This window comes from Scyliorhinus canicula, chromosome 13 (assembly GCF_902713615.1).
Source record: "Scyliorhinus canicula chromosome 13, sScyCan1.1, whole genome shotgun sequence".
In the NCBI taxonomy this organism is placed as follows: Eukaryota; Metazoa; Chordata; class Chondrichthyes; order Carcharhiniformes; family Scyliorhinidae; genus Scyliorhinus; species Scyliorhinus canicula.
In genome coordinates, this window is record NC_052158.1 from 118,287,849 (window position 1) to 118,312,121 (window position 24,273).

The window sequence follows — 24,273 nt, forward strand, 5'->3', positions numbered from 1 at the left end:
TGCATCGGCTATTGCGCTAAAAGGTGACCGCTCGCTGGGGAGCTTGTTAGATCATGGGAGGCTGTTGGGGGTCCGTCCCATTAACAAACTGGAGATTGGCCTTAATTGGTGATTATTGGCTTCTTGCCACATGTAGATCTGGATCCTGCCAGCGGGAGCAGGCCAGTTTGATCAGAAACCAATTGATACCCAGCGCATTTCCCAATTTCGGTGCCATCCATGGCGGGCGCAATCAGTTTGCGTGCATAGTGAACTTTACATTACCAAAATCTTCCAGGGCAGACATTGGCACATGATCAATAAGGCTGTTTGCCTGCATAGTGAACTTTACATTACCAAAATCTTCCAGGGCAGATATGGTACCATCTGAGATCTCCCCGCTGGTGCGGTGACCTGATGATCCTTACGCACTTGTACGTATTGCAGGGCAGGCTGATACTGATCACCATCTGTCAGTAGCAGGGTGAAGGTACCGCCATGTGAAATAAAAAGGCATGCCATACATGATGGCATGACAAGTTCTCAAACTCTCAAGCAGTCCCTTCCGTCTGAGGGTTGAGCATTCACAAGATAATATGTGCAAGTCTCTTGCAGTCAATCATCTATGAAACTGCAATAACCATATTTTAGCAAATGAGAAACTGGAACAAAGATTTTTTTTTAAAAATAATTTTTATTGGAGTTCTTCACAGAAAATATAAAATATAACAACAAACAATGAAATGCAACAAAATAACCCATAACAACTGTAACACCCCCCAGACCGTATCAACGTATGTCTCATATCCCCCCCCCCAACCCCAACATGAGAACTTAAAATAAATTAAAATTAAATAAACAAACATAGTCATCCCCCCCCCCCCCCCCCCCCCCCCCCCCCCCCCCCCGGGTTGCTGCTGCTACTGTCCCAGTACCCTATCGTTGAGCCAGAAAGTCGAGGAAAGGTTGCCACCGCCTAAAGAACCCTTGTACCGATCCTCTCAGGGCAAATTTGACCTTCTCAAGCTTAATAAAACCCGCCATGTCATTGATCCAGGTCTCCACGCTTGGGGGCCTTGCATCCTTCCATTGTAGCAAAATCCTTCGCCGGGCTACTAGGGACGCAAAGGCCAGCACACCGGCCTCTTTTGCCTCCTGCACTCCCGGCTCCACCCCAACCCCAAAAATCGCGAGTCCCCATCCTGGCTTGATCCTGGATCCCACCACCCATGACACCGTCCTCGCCACCCCCTTCCAGAACTCCTTCAGTGCCGGGCATGCCCAGAACATGTGGGCATGGTTCGCTGGACTCCCCGAGCACCTGACACACCTGTCTTCACCCCCAAAGAACCTACTCATCCTCGTCCCAGTCATGTGGGCCCAGTGCAGCACCTTGAATTGGATGAGGCTAAGCCGCGCACACGAGGAGGAAGAATTAACCCTCTCCAGGGCATCAGCCCATGTCCCGTCCTCGATCTGTTCCCCCTCCCACTTAGTTTTCAGCTCCTCTACTGACGCCTCCTCCACCTCCTGCATAACCTTGTTGATATCAGATATCTTCCCCTCTCCGACCCAGACCCCCGAAAGCACCCCGTCACTCACCCCCTCGCGGGAAGCGAAGGGAATCCCTCCACCTGCCGTCTAGCAAATGCCTTTACCTGCAGATACCTGAACATGTTTTCCGGGGGAGCCCAAATTTCTCCTCCAACTCCCCCAGGCTCGCAAACCTCCCATCAATAAACAGGTCCCTCAGCTGTCTGATGCCCGTTCTGTGCCAACCCTGAAATCCCCCATCAATGTTCCCCGGGACGAACCTATGGTTCCCCCTTAACGGAGCCTCCATTGAGCCCCCCACTTCTCCCCTATGTCGCCTCCTCTGCCCCCAAATCTTGAGGGTAGCCGCCACTCCCGGACTCGTGGTATACCTCGTAGGAGGGAGCGGCCACGGCGCCGTTACCAGGGCCCCCAGGCTTGTATCTCCACAGGGCGCGCTCTCCATCCGTTTCCATGCTGCCCCCTCCACCTCCATCACCCACTTGCGCACCATCGACACATTGGCCGCCCAGTAGTACCCCGAGAGATTGGGTAACGCCAGCACCCCCCCCATCTCTACCCCGTTCCAAGAAGACCCTCTTCACCCTCTGGGTCCCATGCACCCAAACAAAGCTCATGATGCTGCTGGTCACCCTTATCTGGCCTTGTGTTTCTGTGCGGTTCCTTACTCTACTCATGGCTCCTCCGAAACTATCATACCCTTTGCTCATTTGCCAAACTTTAGCTTTGGGGGTAACGTTTGGTAGTCCCAGTAATTTTGTAGAATCAATTTGTTGACTTCCTCCTAATATTTCTCCTATTTTAAGTCCCCTAGATATAACCTCTCTTTCCCATCCTTCCTGATCTCTATGGTGTACCATTTTTGCCTCTGGATTATACATATAATACGGTAAATCCTTATTTATTGGTCGATAAGTGGAAGGTTGTTGTTGTTTCCAGTAATCACTATAATCCCCTATTTCTAATGGTTTAGAATTTTTTCTATTCCCTATTCTTCTCCTTGGTTTTAATATTTCCTCATTCTCTGATGAGGATGATAATTCTTTCTGTCCCAGCGCAGGAGGCGCAATAGTCCCAACTAGGCTTTGTTCCTCTTCACTTTCTTTGTTTCAAAAAAATAATCGATAAAAGCTCCTTTTTCATGTGTGGCAGATTGCCTAGGCCAATTTTCTTCCTGAAACGGACTTGGATCTGGGTATTGAAAATTGTATCCCTTTGGGAAATTTTCAAAGGGGTCCGAATTCTCATGGCTATCTGAAGCACTGGGACATGTTTTTTCTATCTCTAACAGGGGTGCTGGCATTTGGTTGAATTGAGATTCAGATTGCTGTCTTGTTCCAGCTGTGTCTAAAAGGAATTGTGGCCATTGCTTTTGCCAAATCTTAATTATCTGACCTGCCCTAGCTGGAGGGGTTAATGCACACGTCTTTATTATTGCTCTCAGAGATTCCCTTGAGTTATTTTTGAATATTCCGTCTCCTAATAATGTCATATCAATATCTCTCCCTACACTATGTCTCAGGATTCCTTCCATGTTCGCTTGATTTACTTTTGTCTCCTCCATGATACTATACTGCTGTCCGGAATTATTTAGCGATGTATAATCATTGTCCCATGGCTCAGAGTTGTGGCTCTAACTATCCCTTCCTTCTTTAAATTCTCCTTTTAGAACTACCTCCTCATCCATTTTTAGCTGTAGCTCCGGATTGTATCTATGAGCCAATACCCCTGAAATTCCTGCCCCTAATTTCCCTTTTCTATTGGAAGGATTACCTTGTACGTCCTTTTGGGCATTTGTAAAGTCTCCTTCCACTAAGTGGATCTGCTTTCCTCCTACGTATAATTTTTTAATAAGTCTCGCCTGTTCCCATTCATCTGCACTTTTACTTGGCACATTTGTTTGAAACCCTACTGTTTTTACTGTGCTATCTGATTCTAGGACTGATTCCTCATCATTTTCCATTTCTAATGCTTCATTTTTCTGCAGTTGTTTTATATATTTGTTTGCCACTTCAGACTTACTTTTGTGTTCACTAGGGATCTGTATTATTTCTTTCATGTTTTCTTCGTCAATGATTTTAATCAGTTTGGAGCACACTTTGCCCACTTGAGCAGCTGCATGCTTCTGTCTGTGTCCGAACAAGATTAGTGATTCAGCTTGCTTTTCAAATGCAAATTTACAACGTGCTTTAAGAATCCCTACTGGATCTCTATATTGCAGGGCTTTAGGCACTCTAACAAAGAATGAGATGTCTCCGTCTGGATACGTCTCTCTCTATTCCAGGATTTCTTTAGCTCTTTTAATTTCTTCCATTCTTGTTTCATTGCTTCATCTCTCTTGACTGTATTCCAGGGCAAGAGAATTACCTTAATTGCCATTTTTCGGAATTCAAGTTCTGTTCCTGGTTGTCCCTTTCAGTTGCAATCTGAAATTAAGGATACGTACCCTTTCTGGGTCCTATCCAAGGCTGACTAAGGCACTATCTTCCTGTTTTAGTTAAGGGTTGATTGGTTATTGGTCTCTGAATATTCTAGGCGTCCCTATTTTCCAGAAAATGTCCGCACAATCTGCCTTACTCTGAGGATGATTTATTCTTTGGCCTCTTTTACCAGTAATAGATGCAAGATTTTAGTGCTGTCACCAAAATGTCTTGCAGACTTTTTCTCAGGGTCAGTATCTTCTAGTCTACTGATTTTCACACCCAACCTGAGCTTCAGTCCCCTTGATCCACAGAATATCCTTACAAAAGTCAATCACACATGACTTTCCAAACTAAACTCGGCAGGTAACGTTTGACTCGCACATAGGCTAGTAACTACTAATATTCTAGCCTTTGTGCCGGTTAGAAACTTCTAATATTCCAACCGTTTCTTGGGAACTAGAAACTTCTAATATTCTAGCCCCTACTCTGCTTAACTAGAAACTTCTAATATTCTAGCCTCGCTTTACCTAGAAACTTCTAATATTCTAGGCTCACTTTACCTAGAAACTTCTAATATTCTAGGCCTCCACGCTGGGCGCCATGAAGTTAAAACTCACCACTATTCTTAGAATTCCCCCTATACCAAAAAAGGGTCGATATTCTAAATGGTGAACAGGGATTCTCACTCCCTGACTCCGATGCAGGCTTCGGTGGGTGCTATTCAGGTCAAACTATATTTTCAAGTTATCCCCCGGTATAACCCATACCTTCACCGAATAATTTTACCCTTAGTAGCATCGATGTCCTGGGTCCTGCATTATTAAGTAAGTAAAGTAGGCTAATAACACCTGTTTCAGGTTAAAACTTTTAAGTTATTTTATTATTATAATTTTTTTTTTAAGCTGTATATACTTTCTTAACAGAAAGGTAAAAAGATCTTGCTTCTGGATCCTTCCTGTTGGTTGAAGGGACCTTCAGGCCCACCTTGACAATCAATCTTCTTTAAAGTCTGGTCTTCTTGAGATGTATTTGCTGGTGAACTCGGTTGCTGTGTCCTATCTTTCCCATGTACCGAGCTGTGAGAGCTGGCTCTGCTGGCTGTCCACTTTCTTCGGGTTTATATTCCCTTTCAAAGAGTTATTAAGTTTTAACGACTTTATTGTAAATGAGCTTGTTTCACTTTGATAGTTAAAAAGTATCTTTGATGTAAACTTTTTAATACCACTAATTATTCATTTTGGGCATAACGTCTCCTCTCAGATCTGATTTTAAAAATGCTTTGGTTTCAATAGTTAACTTTTATTTCTGTGATTTCGAATCGTTTAATTTTCTAATTGTCCCCAGCTCATAACTTTGCCATTGATTTTGACTTTAAATTATGTCTCTCGTAGACAGGTCGTCTACAATTTTCTTTTAATTGACTTGATGTTCGTAGAATTTTACACTTTAGAATTGACACCAAATTCGACTGAGCATCATCGATCCTTTCCAGCTGTTTACTAAGAGAGTTTATTTCAATTAAGGTGTGAAACTTTGCTTTTAGCTGTATGCTAAAATTTAACTTGGTTATGACTCGAAAGACCTGCCTGTTTTAAACAGTCGTCACTTAATTCAATTGAAACTCTCATCCATGCTTTTCCAGATGCTTCCTGAGATAGTTACATTCCATGAAGGTGTGAGCCATTGTTTTAGCTTACCACATGAAACCTGTGTGTTTGATAAGCCTGCTTGTGAGCAAGAATCTGCATTTTATAATCCTGCTCTTTGCAGCTGCTATTAACCTTTTGTGGGATCTTTCCCTGTATCCTCTCAGACCAGATATTGCCAGACTTCCATGTTTCAAATGACACATTTTTCTGTATTTTCAATTACACAGCTTGTTGGTAGTCGCATTCAGGGAGTCCAGCAGCTCAGCCTTCAGCTCCGCAAAACAGCGCAGAAAAGAGGCCTGCTGCTCCTGCGCCCACTTCCACCGGGTATTCCGCCGGCCGCCATTTTGTCCTTCTTCCCCCGCTTTTCTTGGGGAGCTGCTGCAGCTTTTTCCTTTGCCCCACTCCGGGTGAGCACCATAAATTATGGGGAATGCTCCTCTAGACACCTTCCCCCACCAGGATTCGTCAAAACAGCACAGTTTAGGGCCCTCAAATTGGCCCAAAAGTCCTTAAGTAGCGGGAGAAGCCGAACGTGCGACTTAGCTCCGCATAGCCGCAGTCGGAAGTCAACTGGAACAAAGATTGGTCTTAGACTCGAAGTTGTAGAAATGACTCCTGTCACTGAAGTGAAGGGCACTGCTCACCTGGCTTACTATCTGTCTTCTAACCTGAAGGTGTAACACCAAAGGCGAGACAGTCTTGTAGAAGACAAAGATACTGTGCCATGTACTGGATCTGTGGGTCAATCTATACAAAGAAATACAGACATCTGAGTGATGGTGATAACTTCCGTGCCAGTTATCAAAAGAGCACTCTCTTTTTAAAATCTGCAAGTGGGAAATATTCACTGGAACAGGCAAATGCCCATAGGATAGAGCACAACTGAGCTATACTCGTGAGATGGATGGATGGGATGGGGGTGCACACAAGTTGCACAACACTGGCGCCTGAGCTCATTGGCTGAGCTGCCTGTCAATCTGGATGATCTACATGCCAGATTGGCTGCTTTGGACACAGCCTGATCACTAAAACAATGAAGACCATCCAGATTAATGGGCTACTTGGCCAATAATTTGCTTTGAACAATGAGGCTGAGAAGGGTACGGAATTCCTCAGTCCCTCCTTTTCTTGTTTACCTGAGACTGTCCTATTTTCGTTGAGCATTTCTTCATTCCAGACATAGCTGGAGGCTGCTGGAGCTCAAAGCAAAGTAAAGCACCAATTGCCTCCCTTCTGGTTTTTAGTTTACCCCAGAAGGTCCTCCCAACATCATCTTCCTCCAGTCAGTCAATCGTGTGACATTTGCTCCTTCACTACCTCTCCTCAAAAGTGTAGCCCTTTCCCTGGTTTCCTACCTTCCTCCCTTGATAGATTTGTGGTTGGGGTGTGTGTACTACAAGAGGCAAATGATGATTGTTAAACGCAACTCCTTAGTTTGCTCCTGGTGGCCAGGACTTGGGGCCTTGAGTCTCTTCAGCCCTGTTTCTTAAGTGGAAAGACAATAAAGGTTGACTTGGCTGCTTCGCGTATTTTATGGGTTTTTCTTATTGCTCCTTTCCCTTCCGTTGCTCAGCAAGTAGTTTTTCGAAACTGAAACCTCATGCACCAATCAAATAGGTCACTTGCAGGATATGCATTTGTAAATTGGTGCAATGCTTGATGTTCAAGTCTATCTTGCTTTTGTGAGTCTTACAGAAGCATTTAACACTGAGCAAGGTTGGCCTCCACCAGGTACTAGAGAAAATCCCAAGCTTCAGTCCCATGGACCTTCCATGATAACATGGACGGCACCATTCAGTTTGGCTTCACCTTGATGAGTGTGAAACAGGTCAGTCTTAGCTCCTATACTGGTATTGCTTTCTCTGTTCTACTTCCCTGTGCTTTCCCTGCTGATGTGATCTGTATGGGGAAACTCCACAATCTATTAAGACTCCATGCTAAGCCGAATGTGGCATGTCCTGATCTGAGAAAATCTTGTACTGATGTCCCTCAGATGGAAGATCACCTCCAAAGGCTCATCATTTATTCCATTCCTGTGTCTCCCTCACCATTTATTCAAAGAAAACTAGTTGAGATACGTGCAAACAAGGAGCAAGGGTGGGCCCCTCGAGTCTGATCTGCCATTTGTTATCATGGCTGATTTTGATAACCTCTTCTACATCTCTCCTACTCCTGTACCATAAACCGATCACCTCTGCCTTAAAAAATATTCAAAGGCTCTGCTTCCACTGTCTTTTCGGGAAGAGTCCCAAAAGGTGCTCAAATTGTGTAAATTGAGTGAGGTGGATAGTCAGCGAGACCTTGGTGTCCTCGTCCATCAGCAAGGGCAGAGGTACAGCAGGTCCATCAGCAAGGGCAGAGGTACAGCAGGTCCATCAGCAAGGGCAGAGGTACAGCAGACAATGTTGATGTTGGCCTTCATAGCGGGAGGATTTGAGTATATGAATAGGGATGTTTTACTGCAATTGTATAAGGCATTGATGAGGTCATACCTGGGGTATTGTGTGCAATTTTGGTGTCCTTATCTGAGGAAGGATATTCTTACCAGGCTGATTCCTGGGTTGATGGAAATAAGTCGGTTAGTGAGAGGCGATCTCTCAACAGGTTTAGACCGGGTAGATTTTTTTAAATGTTCCTGATGGGGCAGTCCAGAACTAGGGGTCATAGTTTGAGGATGAGGGGTAATGCTTTTTGGACTGAGGTGAGGAGAGATTTCTTTACCCAGGGAGTGGCGAATCTGTGGAATCACGACCACAAAGTAGTTGAAGCCAAAATGTTTGTGTAATTTCAAGAAGGGATTAGATAAAGCTCCTGGGGCTAAAGGAATTATTAGGTGTGGGGGGGGGAAAAGAGAGAAAGGCGGGATCAGGGTATTGAATTGGATGATCGTAATGAATGGCAGAGTAGGATCGAAGGGCCGAATGGCTGCCTCCTTGTCTGTTTTGAGTGGGCAACCCTTTATAAACAGTGAGCCCCGTTCTCGAATCTCCCACTAGAGGAAACCGTGTGTTCCTGCCTCTGATCGGGGTCTAATGAAGCAGTACCTAGCGACAATCAAGCACAGAAAACCTATGCCTTGAGTATGTGCCCAGGATGGAAGAGGCTGCATTTTCAGTATATGCTATACCGGGAGGCAACCATGCTGCGCGATCCAAAGGACTATCTCCGCTCTGATTTTGGGATGTTGACAAAAGCGACATGAAAGCCCTGAGCATCATGGTAAGTTGGGAAACTAGCTGAAATGGTGACAGCTGTGGGGGCAGAGTTGCCAGACACCAGTCTTGCCAACAAGGCATCAACAAATCTTCTGGTTAAAGCACCACTAGTTCCCCTCGCTCTCGCTCTCTCTTCCGCCCCCCCCCCCCCCCCCCCCCCCCCCCCCCGCCCAGCAAATGACTGGTAAGAGGAACACCCTACTCAGTGGCCAAAGCAATTGTAACATAGTGACAGCCAAAAGGATGATTGGTTGTTAAGTCTTGAGGTAGCTTCTATATTGCTGACTGGATGCTCAGATTTTGTGTAAATCGGTTGCAAGCTGACTTGTCGGAATTCGCAAAGATTGGTGATGAGGAAGCCATGCCTTTTCAATGTAATCTCACACCAGCAAATTCTTGCCATATGTACTAGGTAAGTATAGACAATGGAAGGTCTTTTAGTATGGTGGACAGCATCCTGCCTTTGAGCCAGAGTCCCACTCCAGTACTGGCCATGCAAGAGTCTTCGTAATGTAGCGAAATGGGTTGGTTGATCCCAACAGTTCTCTGGCCGGTAATAAGAGTGGGAGAGAGGCCTGGTCAGCCAAACTTGGTGCAGTGGTGCCCCTCAAGCTAAAGGCTAAAGCTAATTACCTCTTTCAGGAAAGACAGAAAGACTGACCATGGAAAACATAAGCATGCACTTTACATAGAAACATACAAAATAGGAGCAGGAGGAGGTCATTTGGCCCTTCAAGCCTGCTCCGCCATTCATTATGATCATGGCTGATCATCCAACTCAATAGTCAGATCCCGTTTTCCTCCCCCCCCCCCCCCCCACATATCCTTCGACTCCCTTTGCCCTAGGTTCTATCTAACTGCTTTTTGAAAATCTACAATGTTTTGACTGCAACTACTTCCTGTGCTAATGAATTCCACAGGCTCACCACTCTCTCTGGCTGAAGAAATTTCACCTTATCTCTGTCCTAAATAGTCTACCCTATATGCTTAGACTGTGACCCCTGGTTCTGGACACGCCCACCATTGGGAGCATCTATCCCATCTAGTCCTGTTAGAATTTTATAGGTTTCTATGAGATCCAGCCCCCCAACCCCATTCTTCTGCATTCCAGCGAATATAATCCTAACTGATTCAATCTCTCCTCGTACACAGCCTTTGCACTCCCTCTAGAGCAAGAACATTCTTAAGCCCTGGTAAAATATCAGCAAGATATCAACCCTGTGGAGTTCTTTGTGATTCTTCTTCTTAGGATGGATGTTGTAGTGTTCACAAAGACCACAGAGCTAACGTTCATAAACAAAGCTAACATTTATTTACACTACTTAATTAAGCTCAACCACTTACTCTAAAAGTAAACAATAAACTAATCTACAATCTAATACTCAACTACACTAGTCTCAACACCTCATCTAATACTGAACTCTCTATCACTGCTCTCTCCCAGAGTGAGTCACTGCTTTATATAGTCCTGCATCTAGTTCCATCTAGTGGTTAATTATGATATGACATTAATCCTTTGTTATCTGTACATTTCCTATAATGTCACAATCTCTGCTCCTGTACTCTAATTTTCTCACTGGCCAATGTACCATTTGCCGCCTTTACCACCTGCTGCACCTGCAAGCTTACCCTCAGTGACTGGTGAGTCAACTTGAAGGATCTCTGTATCCTCCTCCTCAGCTCACCGTCTCGCAAAACTTGGTGTCATCTGCAAGTTTGGAGATATTGCATTTCATTCCCTCGTCTAAATCATTAATATATATTGTGGAATAATTGGGATCCTAGCACCAATCCCTGTGGTACCCCACTAGTCACTGCCTGCCAATTTGAAAAACACCTGTTAATTCCTACTCTGTTTCCTGTCTGCCAACCAGTTTTCTATTCATCTCAATACCTCCAATCCTATGCGCTTTAATTTTACACACTAATCTCATGCGGGACTTTGCCAAAAGCTTCTGAAAGTCCAAGTATACGACACCCACTGGCACCCCTCATCTCTACTCGTTCATCCTCGAAGAAATCCAGTAGATTTGTCAAGCATTCCAGTCGAGCATGATTTCCCCTTCATAAATCCATGCTGACTCTTTCCGATCCTGCCATTGTGTTTGCCTCCTGCACCTGTTGGCATGGTGTTATGACATTCTGTGCTACTGCGCAGTTGATTCCAGTCCCACAGGAACACGACGTGAATTAACCAATAATCTGTATAAATTTCCTCAAATCTCTGGCCCTTAGCTTCCCAAGAATTTAGTCACCAGGTTTGTCAGTTGAAACACCAATTGCTGCTTATTTGTAACGGGAATAAAGATGAGACATGCAGTAATCACAATGGAATAACAGTAAGCTAACGTACTGCACCCCCTCCTGCCCCCAAATGTCTCTCTCTCTAACCTCGTGCACCAAACAAACACAGGAGTGAGAATGGATGAAAATAATAAAAATCGCTTATTGTCACAAGTAGGCTTCAGTGAAATTACTGTGAAAAGCACCCAGTCGCCACATTCCGGCACCTGTTTGGGGAGGCCGGTATGGGAATTAAACCCACGCTGCTGGCATTGTTCTGCATTACAAGCCAGCTGTTTAGCCCACTGTGCTAAACCAGCCCCTAGAAAGGAAGACGAGTCCTTGTTTTTGATGTTTGATTCCTTCCAGCAGACTGTCCTCCCAGCATGCCTCAGCATTCAAAGCTACCGGGTGTGTACAATTGCTGATTGTTTCTGCTGGAAGACCTTCATTCATTCAGTACTTGCAGGCAGTGGGATCTCTTCTGGAGGCGCACTTTAACCTTTAATGGGCCCTTAACTCAAAAGGATCACCTTCAGGCCTGTTCAGGACAGTAAGTTCATTGAAGCCTACTTGTGACAATAAGCGATTATTAATAATTATTATTATTTCTTTGTCTTGCGTCCAACCCAGCTCCTAGCCCAAATTTTTAACCTTGCTCCTTTCTGCAGTTTCACCAAATTATCCCCCAGCCTTAACTGGGAAAGAAAAAAAGTTCTTCCACAGGATGTTTAGAGAGATTTCAATATCTCGAGAGAATCAGAGAAGCGTCTTCCAGCTTCTGATCTCAAAGCGAAATTGAAAACAACCCTGTCTTAATAGGGAGAAAGACATTGGTTCACCATGGGCTATAGGCAAAGCCCAGTACTTTGAGCCAGTTCATTGGCTGCCAGCCAAGTCCATCAACCTGAGTCATCACTGATGTCAGTCTAATCATTCTGGAATCTGCTTGATTGAATTAAAGGCAGCGCAACCCTTTAGAATCTGCCACATTCCTGCTTTCTCTCATCACCCTCGATGCTATTAAAATCTATAAATTACCTATCTCTTGAATGCTCCATCTCTTTTTTTTTTCTGCTCCATAGTAGTGGTTTCTGAAAATTGTGTTGGTGATTGCTCTCCAGATGGCATGCAAAGATGTATTTCACTGTGCAATGCCAAGGTCATGCAAGCACACTGGCTCCGCTATGTGATGACACAAGTTGATATAACAGCATTCCATCTTTAAAAGCGAGGTTGATGTAAGATTATTGATTGTTCTCAGGTTATTGTGATTTTGCACATTAAAATACACGTTTGAAACCTGTTCGGTTCTGAAAAATATCTGTACTGTTTGTTGTCTTAAATTTTAATTTATTACCTCTAACAAAAAAAAGCAGCAAAGAGTTTGCATAAGTTGAATGAGGGGACCTAATAATACAACAAGGGGGTGATATCTGATATTTGTGACCTCGTTCTGCAATCATCGCAATTTAATTTGTGATTAGATTAGTTTTCCAGCTCCAATCAACTTTTGGGTGTTATTTAACATCGAGATACCTTAAGGGCATGTTTGAATGTTCTTATTGCCCTACTAAATTTCAGAATGCCTTCTTAGAATTTAGTGGAACAATGGAAATGATCCTTATGTTGTCAGCAGGCGTGGTACTGTTACAATGAATTATTGTTTACTGCAGTTGAAAAATAAATATTTAACTCTTCTGATGGCTTCTTATTTCATGTTACAGAACTTTCAAATTATAGTTTTGACTCCATGTGACCTATTGATATTTTGGAGCTGTAATTACTATAACTTCAAACAATCTCTTCTATAACCTCATTACTGCCTTGAGACAGCACTTTCTTCTTGTCTCCTTGCCCTTCCATCCAATTCAGAGTTGTTGGTATTAATACTTGAATATTGTTTCTCTTCTAATCATGTAAATGTGGTTTATTTTTGTTGCTTGGACAAAATGCAGCATTGTACACATTGGAACTGAAATGTCATATTTAATGTTAACTTGTTTTGGATATGTAAGCACTAAATCTTTTTCTATTGAATGTTTTTTAAATGAGCTCAACGTGATGCTTGACCAGCCTTGATATAAATTAGAAACGGCCCGCACTCTGGATTCTTGTAAAACACAATGAAAGGTGTATTAAGGTTGTTGCTCATACAATCAAGATGGTGATCTTCACACACTCCCATGGGACTCACAATCAGCAAGATAGTATTCCCAGGTACACAACACCCCTCTCTCTTTACTACTTAGTGCAACGACAACAATTAACACCCCACCCCAGATCACTGTCAGTGTGGAGTTTGCACATTTGCCCCGTGTCTGCGTGGGTCTGTTCCCCCACAACTCCAAGGTATGCAAGGGTAGGTGGATGGCTGCGCTAAATAGCCCCATGAATTGGGTACTCTATTTTTATTTTGGAAGAATTTGACATTCTTGAACTCTGCTACTTGTGACCTCTTTTTTTCATAGAATTTACAGTGCAGAAGGAGGCCATTCGGCCCATCGAGTCTGCACCGGCTCTTGGAAAGAGCACCCTACCCCCTATCCAAGGTCAACACCTCCACCCTATCCCCATAACCCAGTAACCCCACCCAACACTAAGGGCAATTTTGGACACTAAGGGCAATTTAGCATGGCCAATCCACCTAACCCGCACATCTTTGGACTGTAGGAGGAAACCGGAGCACCCGGAGGAAACCCACGCACACACGGGGAGGATGTGCAGACTCCACACAGACAGTGACCCAAGCCGGAATCGAACCTGGGACCCTGGAGCTGTGAAGCGATTGTGCTATCCACAATGCTACCATGCTCTTGTGTCCCCATTCCTTTCTGTAGATGGTATCTGTCACCTTATTCATTGAAACTTCCTCTGAAACAGAATCTGAACTCGTCACTGTCTCTGATCTCCAGTCCAAAGCACAGATCTTCTAAATGTAGATCCTCTTGGAAGTTTTCTAAACTCTTCTTCGTGCAGCAAGTAACAGATTAGCATGATGTTGCCAAAGACTTTCACTGTCCGTCTGTAGTTGTATTAAATTGGAACTGTCTTCTCTGATCATAATTGGTAGCTAGTTCTTGTTAGTGGTGTAATTCCTAGCTAATACTCCCACCTAGAAATTTGTGTTTATTTCAGGTGGAGTTAACTAATCAAACTGTGTTCATAGTTTTCTCCTGAACAGCAGCATTGCCATTGAACTTTTTGTGTGGTAGCAGGTACAGTGTTCCAATAGTGTACTTTTGGTAATGTTCCCTGGTCTTTTGCTGGAATGTTTTAATGATTTGCACAAAACGTTCAGCTATCCATTCGTTGCTGGATGATCTGGGGCTGCCTTAATATGGTTGTTCCCTTTCAAGTAGTCCACTCCTGTGAAGCAAAGTGTGTACCAGCGTCACTGACTAGCCGCTCCAGTGTTCCGAATCTGCGAATACCTCATCTATTTCCTCAATGGTCTGCTCAGTCGTCGTTCATGACTTCTGGCCATTTCGGGTGTGCATCCACAATCACCCAGAACATGTGAGCCTCCAATGGACCAGCATCATTAATGTGTATTCCCTGCCATAGCTGAGTCAGCCATTTCCCCCAGATACAATGGTTGTAATGTGGAGTGTTCCTTGGTTTTGCACAAGATTGGCATTGCCCATGGGCAGCATGTTGGCACAGTGGTTAGCATTACTGCCTACGGAGCTGAGGACCCGGATATGAATCCCGGCCCTGGGTCACTGTCCATGTAGAGTTTGCACGTTCTCCCCGTGCCTGCATGGGTTTCGTCCCACAAACCAAGGTTGGGTGAATTGGCCATGCTAAATTGCCCCTTAATTGGAAAAAATTATTGGGTACTCGAAATTTATTTTTAAAAAAAGATTGGCATTGCCCAACTCTCTCTTCAAGTTGAGTGTCTAATCCTGGCCACCAAAATAATTGCATGCTAATTCCTTCATCCTTGCCACACCAGGATATCCCTCATACAGTTGGTCTGGGACTCTTCTACATAATCACATAGATTCCCCACAATAGAAATCCATTCTTTACTGTCAACTCAAGTCTCCATGTGATGAAGTCTGGATTTTTCTTCTGAATGTCTGGCAGCGTTTCCTTTTGGACCAAGTCCATCACCGTCCCCCATTGCTGGATCAGTTCTTGTATATAGAACATAGAACGATACAGCGCAGTGCAGACCCTTCGGCCCACGATGTTGCACCGACATGGGAAGTCAAAAACTAACGGCCATCTAACCTACACTATGCCATTATCATCCATATGCTTATCCAATAAACTTTTAAATGCCCTCAATGTTGGCGAGTTCACTACTGTTGCAGGTAGGGCATTCCACGGCCTCACCACTCTTTGCGTAAAAAACCCACCTCTGACCTCTGTCCTATATCTATTACCCCTCAATTTAAGGCTATGTCCCCTCGTGCTAGCCACCTCCATCCGCGGGAGAAGGCTCTCGCTGTCCACCCTATCTAACCCTCTGATCATTTTGTATGCCTCTATTAAGTCACCTCTTAACCTTCTCTCTAACGAAAACAACCTCGAGTCCATCAGCCTTTCCTCATAAGATTTTCCCTCCATACCAGGCAACATCCTGGTAAATCTCCTCTGCACCCGTTCCAAAGCTTCCACGTCCTTCCTATAATGAGGCGACCAGAACTGTACGCAATACTCTAAATGCGGCCGTACCAGAGTTTTGTACAGCTGCAACATGACCTCATGGCTCCGGAACTCAATCCCTCTACCAATAAAGGCCAACACACCATAGGCCTTCTTCACAACCCTATCAACCTGGGTGGCAACTTTCTGGGATCTATGTGAGGAGAAGTCACACGTACACTATCCACGAGTATTAATCTTCTGGGTCATGCTTGACTTGTAACAGTAATTGCGATAAAACATGAGCAATTGCATGCTCTCCTGTCTTGCGATACTGGATATTGTTGCCAACAATATCCATGACCACCTTTGCCATCTACTAGCTGCCACAGCAGGTATGCCTTTCTAGGGCCTGAAGATTGTAGTCCAGGGTCGATCTGTCGAGAGTAAAATGATGCCCATAGACATAATGGTGGAACCTTAACCAAAATGATATTCAAATCTTCTAGCTGAGTGTCCACATGGGAGCGCATGAAGCAAATGCTATCGGGTGTTCCGCTCCTGAAGGCAAAATGTGCAAGACCACCACACCAACACCATAGGGTGAGGCATCGCAAACCAGTTGCAACTTTTTGGATGATAATGAACCAACAGCTCTGACTTCAGTAAAACTTCTTCACGTCACTTCATGCATTTTCAAACTCTTCTGACCAGCGCCATGCCTGTTTTTGGGAGACCTCAATGTGTGTAAAAGACTTTAATCGTGTTAGTAAATTCGGCACTGTTACTATAATAATTGAACAATCCTAAAAACTGCCTTAATGGTCACATTTTGAGGACATGGCAATTCTACGATTTTTGGCTCTTGTGTGAAACATTTTTGTCTATTTAACATGACCTAGGGTAGTTGATGGATGACTTGGTGACTTGGAAAAAGTCACGGGTTGTGGCTCTGTAACTGCTTCAGGGTAGCTTCCAAATTCAGCAAGTGTTCCTGTTCATTCAAACTGGTGAATTGAGTGTGCCATCTCCATTCAATCCACTTAGAATTTAATCCATGGATGGTTTAAAAAGAGCAGCAGCAGATGTTATTCCAATAGGAAGTCTTCTGTAAGGAAACAGACCTTTATGCATCACTATGGTGGGTAGTGACTGTGATTCGGCACGCCACATTGATTTGCAGATAAGCGTGTGAAATTTTACTGAATTGCTGTCCTCCAGAAAAGTCCAGCAAACAACTCGTCAATCAGCGGCAATGGATACTGACTCTGCCTAATACTGGGTTAATAGTTTTAAAATTCTCCACAGATTCTCAGCCATCCTGTTTTAATATGACTGGTGTTACCCAATCACTTGTAGCAACAGGTTCAATAACCAATGTCCTTGCTAATCTGTCTAGTTCTTCAACTTCAGGCTTGGTAGCACATAGTACAGCTCTATCTTTGAGATATTTAGGGTGTGCTGTCTGGCTTAACTTTTGGGTGTACTTTGTCTCCAGTCTTAGAGCTATCATCGATCATCTTCTCGTACTACTTCAGAAGTTGCTCTTTGATGCCACTAATTGATTGACTTGTTTCCCAGTTAAGGCTAATCTGAGCCAACCATGCTTTGCCAAATAGGGCAGGAAAGGTTTTCCATGGACAACATGTAGAGGTAACTTCACTCTTTCCTTTTTGCTTCTACTGTTACTATAATGTATCCTTTTAATGGTACAGCTCCTTGGTGTATGTCCTTGGGATCACATTGGCCAGTTTTAAAGGCGGAAGTCTGAGCTTTTGATAAATAGTCTCTGGCATCAGTGATACTGCTGTACTCACACCACTTCCATTTTAATCTCAACTTTTGGTGTAGGAGAATTTTTCTGAGCCCAATACATTTTGGCAATATGGCTCTTCTTGCCAAGTATTTGATTTACTCCCAACATTTCCATACTTATGCCCAACCTGTGTACAATGGTGAAATGGTTATACCTTTGCAGCCTTGTTCCTTCAGAGATCCATTTTGTGGATCTTCACCCCAGTCCGTATCTGCAAAGCTTCTCTCCTTGCAAGCTCTGTAGATGTGGCAACTTGCACAGCAGCTTTTGGAATTATTTCACTCGAGGGCAGCACAATGGTTAGCATTGCTGCCTCACAGCAACAGGGACCCGGGTTCAATTCCGTCATCAGGTAACAGTCTGTGTGGAGTTTGCATGTTCTCCCAGTGTCTGGTTGGGTTTCTGCCGGGTGCTCCGGTTTCCTCCCGCAGTCCAAAGATGTGCAGGTTAGGTGAATTGGTCATTCTAATATTGCCCAAATGGTTAGGTAGGGTTGTGGGGAGAGGGAGTGACCTAGGTAGGTGCTCTATGCTAGCAAGGGCTGGTGCAGGCTTGATGGGCCGCATGACCTCCTCCTGCACTGCAGGGATTCTAGTAAGCAACTTCTTTATTGCTTCATGCTTAATCCAAAACCAGTCTGTCTCTAAGGGTATAATCCAAGTGTTTTACAAAATTCACAACATCTAGATAATCTTCTTAAAGACCGCTTAAATGGTTTCACTGTCTTCCTGACCATAAGGTTCTGATTCTATGAACATTCTGCAATCCGTAGTGGTTTAGGAGCAACATGTCCTTCTAGATTTTTATTAACTCATTAACCAAAATCAAAGAGCTCTCCCACCCAGCTTACTCACTCTTCCAACTTCTTCCGTCTGGTAGGAGATACAAAAGTCTGAGAACACGTGCAAAGAGATTACAAAACCACTTCTTCCCTGCTGTTACCAGACTCCTAAACGACCTTCTTATGGACTGACCTCATTAACAGTACACACCTGTATGCTTTACCTGATGTCGGTGTTATGTTGTTACATTGTGTACCTTGTGTTGCCCTATTATGTATTTTCTTTTATTGCTTGTACTTGATGATCTGTTGAGCTGCTTGCAGAAAAATACTTTTCACTGAACCTTGCTGCACGTGACAATAAATAATAATTCAATCCAATTCAGGTAACCAAGATTCTGTTTTACAGCCAAGAAGCGTTGCGAACTTTGGGTCTTCCAGTATCTGATTAGCTATTTAAAAACAATTGGAATCTTAATAATTCTCATCAAATTCAACCCATGACACCCGTTTTCTGCCATTTTTGGATCCCAGCTCCTTGGGTCAACACGGAGATAGGGAGGGGCAAGGCTGTGAAGAGATTTGAAATCAAAAATTTGTATTTTTAAATTGTGGTGTTTAAACAGAAGCCAGGACAAGTCTGGTGAGCACGATGGAGATGGGATGGCTAATCATTGTCAGCTAACTTTGGCACATAGCCATGAATTAATTTGCATTTTTATTGTAGAACTGTACCTGATTCTCTGTTGGCTGCACTCACCTAGCTGGGCCTGATGGCATCATTGTCTCTCAAATACATCAATCTTTGTAATTAAAAAATTCTTTTAATAAAAGGAAGTGATAGAAATCCAATATGAAGAATTCAAAACTGAGATAAAATGGGCAGCTTCCTATTCTGTAATTCTATTTATTTGTGTGCGAGTTAAATGCACAAAACAAGTATCTCACATTTATACGTACTCGGTGAGGTAGATTTCCTTTTACAGAACATAATTGATTTTGAGATTCTGTTAATGTAAAATTCTCATCATTCTTGTATACCTAAAATCAGATGTCATTTTTTTTTAGTCCTCTTCCTTCCTCCAATTTTTCAGACTGTGCGTCATCAAAAATAACATGTCATCTCTCCTTTAATCTCTCCCAAGTCACCAGCAATTAGGTCTCCATTTTAGAAAGTGAATCTTCAGGCACCATGCAGCTAATCTGGGAGAAAAGCTTATACCATTTGTAGTAACACTTTGAAGCAACCTCCAACATGTTATCCAGCAATTGGTTGAAATAGATGTGGAAGAACAAATTCTGGCTTGAGGGTGAAGTTTTATTAGTCGATTATTAATGGCTTGGCAACATCAGCAAGTTTATATTTTAATTGGCTTTTTTCCCTCCTTCTGAAAGGTGACCTTCTGCAGTTGAACGTGGGTAACGAGCAGGTTCCAAACTATTTGGGTACTTATTGACTATTAGGAGCTGGAGTTTAAGGTTCGTTTCATTATTGTTAAATTCCAGACTGTTTTTTTTCCAGTATGTGAATTTTTTTTTTTAGTATGTGAATTTGCTGTAGAGGTTTGAGATGGTGAAACAATTTTGATGTGCTGTTTAGTTTCAGGCATGAAGCCTCCTGCACAGTTTTTTTTTTTTGCATCTGTCTACATTTTGTATTGGAAGGTTGGGGAACCACATAAGCTGTCCTGAAGAGCAGGAACCAAGTCCAAACAAAACTGCTCAGAAAGCTGGGCCGCTCCATGCAATACTATTTGCAAAACCGTGGGCAAATGTTACGTGAAAAATCCTCCATTAATCTGTCCAACCCTCTACCTGCCTAAAATGTGAACCAGGAAGAGCGGCACCATGGAAAGTTCTCCCCCTAGACGTAGACATGGGTACCGTAGGCTCATTACTGGGCTACATGAGTGCCCTCCTTCATCGCAAGATGAAAATCTGGCATGTTTACTAACTATGGCTCAATGAATAAGATTAAATCCATTTGCATACCAAATATTTCAGAACTAGTTATGGAAAACCCTCGCCCTTAATTGTACTATCAACTTCAATATGGTAAAAATAAAAATTTGCACTTTGAACACAGAGTGAGCGTGTGGCTCTCGCATGTGTGCCGTCAGCATACATCTCGCTTCATTTGCCCTTGCTTTATGTGCGATCACTTCAGTCATACCGGTAGGAAAAAAACTGTGGATGGAAATCAGCAGAATGTGACAACCCTATGCGTGGGCAACTGTCAATAAGTTGTATTGTGGGCTGCACTCAAAACCCAGATGTGCTCTGACTCCCAGGCCACAGGTTGTCCTGAGCGAATCAGCAGCTGTAGGATTAGCACCAGGGCAGATGGCTACATTGCCATAAAGTTTACTGGGCTGGTAGTCCAGTTCTGACAAGAGGTCATCAGTCTGAAAGGCTAACTTTCTCAAAAAATGCTGCGTCACCTGAAGGGATTTTTCTAGCATTTGCTATTTTTCATTTTTCATTTCCAGCATCTGCAGTAAAATAAATTTTTTGTTCAAAGTAGTTTACAGGCCCAGGACTGTTTTGAGTTCAAGTCCCTCGATGGTAGTCTTGAGAATTTGAATGCAGATTTTAAAGATCACTTCCTTCCTTCTGTGATTTATAAATATTCTATTTGGCCCATTGTGCTTTGAGTTATTCAGCCTGGTTCCACTTTCCGCTCTTGGTCTGTTGCTCTAGGTTATGGAATTTCAAGTTTCATGTCCAAGTATTTTTCTGTCATGCATGCAGTGAGTTCCAGACCTTTTTTACCATCTTTCTGGGCAAAACGTTTTTCTCCTTTAGCTCCCATCTAATCCTCCTGCCAATTACTTTAAATATATTCTCCCTTTTGTGTTTGACCTTTCCGCAAAGGGAAAAAGGTTCCTTCCTATTGAGTCTGTTTAGATCCCCCATAATTTTATACATTTTAATTAAATGTCTGTTATCAGCCTCGGTTACAAAGGAAACAAACCCACTTTATCCGATGATCTTCTCTAGTCATGACAACTTCCTAGTAAACTCGTTTCTGTACACTCTCTAGTGCGATCGCATCCTTTGTCGGTGAGGAGAACTGCACACAGTACTCTAGCTGTCGCCCAACAAATGTTTAACACAATTCCAGCATAAACTCCCTACTCTTAATTCCAAACATTTTAGGAAAAATATCCATATGCTTTTATGAGCCATCTGATCTATCCATCCTTGTGTCTTCAGGGATCTGTGGACATGCACTCTGTTCCCCCACACTCTTAGTAACCTACCATTTATTGTTTGTCCTTGCCATACTCTCTGGATTGATCTCCATTTGACCTGTTCTTCTCCGACTAATTTATTGACTTCTTTCTGCAGCTTTCTTTCTCACTAATAACCCCACAACTATTTTCATAGAATTTACAGTGCAGAAGGAGGCCATTCGGCCCATCGAGTCTGCACCGGCTCTTGGAAAGCGCACCCCACCCAAGATCCACACCTCCGCCCTATCCCCATAACCTAGTAACCCCACCCAACACTAAGGGCAATTTTGGATACTTAAGGGCAATTTAGCATGGCCAATCCACCTAACCTGCACATCTTTGGACTGTGGGAGGAAACCGGAGCACCCGGAGGAAACCCACGCACACGGGGAGACTGTGCAGACTCCACACAGACAGTGACCCAAGCCGAGAATTGAACCTGCGACCCTGGAGCTGGAAAGTAATTGTGCTAACCACTATGTTACCGTGCTGCCCACAATCATCTACAAATGCCTCTCCAGTGTCAAAATCACTGATCTGTACCACAAAAGAAAAGGTAAGTCATCAAAACACCAGTCCATCATTGTCCTTTGACTCCTGCCTCTGAGCCAATTTAGGATCCACTTTGTCGGATCCCATGAGTTTGTGTCTCTGACCTGCCTGCCATTTGGGACCTTGTCAAAGGCCTTGGTTTCCATCATGCTCGACCATCACTCTGCCTTGTCTACCTCAAATGTGTAATCATTAGTCAGTCATAACGTTCCCTTAATTGATTTGTCTTTCCAAATGAACATTTTCACTGTCCAGCTGACTGGCCTAAATTATTCAACCTAACTTTCCTTTTCAAACCGTATTACAACATTGGCAGTCATAAATAAAATGGAGATTGGTAAGGGTGGCCTTTGAATTATATTGAAGGCCAAAGCCTTTGGCCAGGTCTCCAGAGCTATGTGTAAAATGCTGATGGCTGATTTAATGTATGCAGTTACTCCTTTTCACTCACTTTGAGGGGGGGAAAGGTTGATGTTTATATTTTAATTGCAGTTTATTAAACTCTCAACTATCTGGATATTTCAATTAAACTATTTCTATTTTATTAAGCTCAGAAAACATTCTGATGAAGATGTGCATTCGAAAGCTGAGACTATTAAAGGTTTGCTGTTTCATCTCTTTCGTGACTGTGATAACCTTGACTGTGCTGCAAAAAAGCAGCAAAACTAGCCAGGAATTACAGAACATCTCTCGTAGATCAAGTTCTGCAGACGACAGACTGGTTTCCACTTTTCTGAATTTGTTTGCTCCCAAGGACAACTTTTGGAGTCATCAAAAAACTGAGCCCGTCGCCATAGAGACACGTATGGTAACAGCAGCAAGGAGAGAGACCAAAGAGTGGGATGTGGTGACTGCCAACTGCACTCCGAACAGCAACTTCACTCAGGCTGACTGGTTCAATGGCTTGGAGCCAAACTTTAAAGAGTTCTTACAATACAGACACTGTAGGTATTTTCCAATGATTCTTAACCATCCTGAGAAATGCAGTGGTGACATCTACCTTTTATTAGTTGTTAAGTCTGTCGTAACACAGTATGACCGAAGGGAGGCCATCCGGAAAACATGGGGCAAAGAAATAGTGATGGATGGGAAGCATGTTAAAACCCTATTCCTTTTGGGGACCTCCTCCAGTGAACATGAAAAGTTCCACCATCAGAAATTACTGGAATATGAGAACATTATCTATCAGGATATACTTCAATGGGACTTCTTGGACACGTTCTTCAATCTCACCTTGAAAGAGGTTAACTTTCTCAAATGGTTTTCCACATATTGTGAGAACGTTGAGTATATTTTTAAAGGTGATGATGATGTGTTTGTCAGCACGGAGAATATCCTTGAGTTTCTTAATGTACCCCAAATTACAAATCTCTTTGTTGGCGATGTCCTGCAGAAGGCTAAACCCATTCGAAGAAAGGAAAATAAATATTACATACCTGAAGCTTTGTATAATAAAACCTACTATCCACCATATGCAGGTGGTGGTGGATTTTTAATGGCTGGAACACTTGCAAGGCGATTGTACAGAGTTTCAGAAAGCTTAGACTTGTACCCCATTGATGATGTTTTTCTGGGGATGTGCCTGGAAGTGCTCAGCTTAACTCCCATTCACCATCTGGGCTTTAGGACCTTCGGAATTGTGAAAAACAAAAGCAGTAAAATGAATAGAGAGCCTTGCTTCTATAAAAGCATAATGGTAGTGCACAAGCTGCTTCCAGCAGAACTTCTACTAATGTGGCAAGCTGTGCACAGCAACATTAGTTGTTCAAGAAAAATGGGAGATTCTATAGGAGCTTTCCCAAAACCCCTCCAAGGTTTATGAGTGTGAGTTGTAATGGGAAAGCAAGATTCTGTATCAAATACAAAATCCTAGGCACAGAAATTCGGAGAATGGCAATCTCGGCCAGAATGCCACTCTGCTCCTTTTCAGCCGGGGTGGGTAGGGGGTTAGGAAAAACCGGTCAGGTAGGGTAGTCGGTAGGGGTGGGGTAGTGATTTGAAGATAGGTGTGGGGGGGGAGAAGACATATTGAAAGGGGACAATTATACAAAACTTCATTTTGGTATCCTTATTTGTGTACCATTTTTTTACCTAATGACACTTAGTGTAGTTAAATAGCCTCTTCTTTCGGGAAAACATTTTAGATTTGGGTCAGTTATTACCGAGCTCCTTGCACACAAGAACAA

At 43.3% G+C, this 24,273-nt stretch overlaps 1 protein-coding gene across 2 annotated transcripts in view; it reads left to right on the forward strand.

Moving 5' to 3' along the window:
* Positions 1 to 24,055, forward strand: part of b3gnt7 (UDP-GlcNAc:betaGal beta-1,3-N-acetylglucosaminyltransferase 7) — a 28,741-nt gene extending 4,686 nt beyond the window's left edge. Inside the window, exons 2-3 of one of the 2 annotated variants that reach the window (XM_038817491.1) lie at positions 19,695 to 19,778; positions 22,637 to 24,055. In XM_038817491.1, the coding sequence (XP_038673419.1) occupies positions 22,653 to 23,909 (1,257 nt within the window). In that variant the 5' untranslated portion in view covers positions 19,695 to 19,778; positions 22,637 to 22,652 and the 3' untranslated portion in view covers positions 23,910 to 24,055. The remainder of the gene's footprint in view (positions 1 to 19,694; positions 19,779 to 22,636) is intronic. The other variant, XM_038817492.1, reaches the window with a different exon arrangement.
* Positions 24,056 to 24,273: the final 218 nt, after the last annotated feature.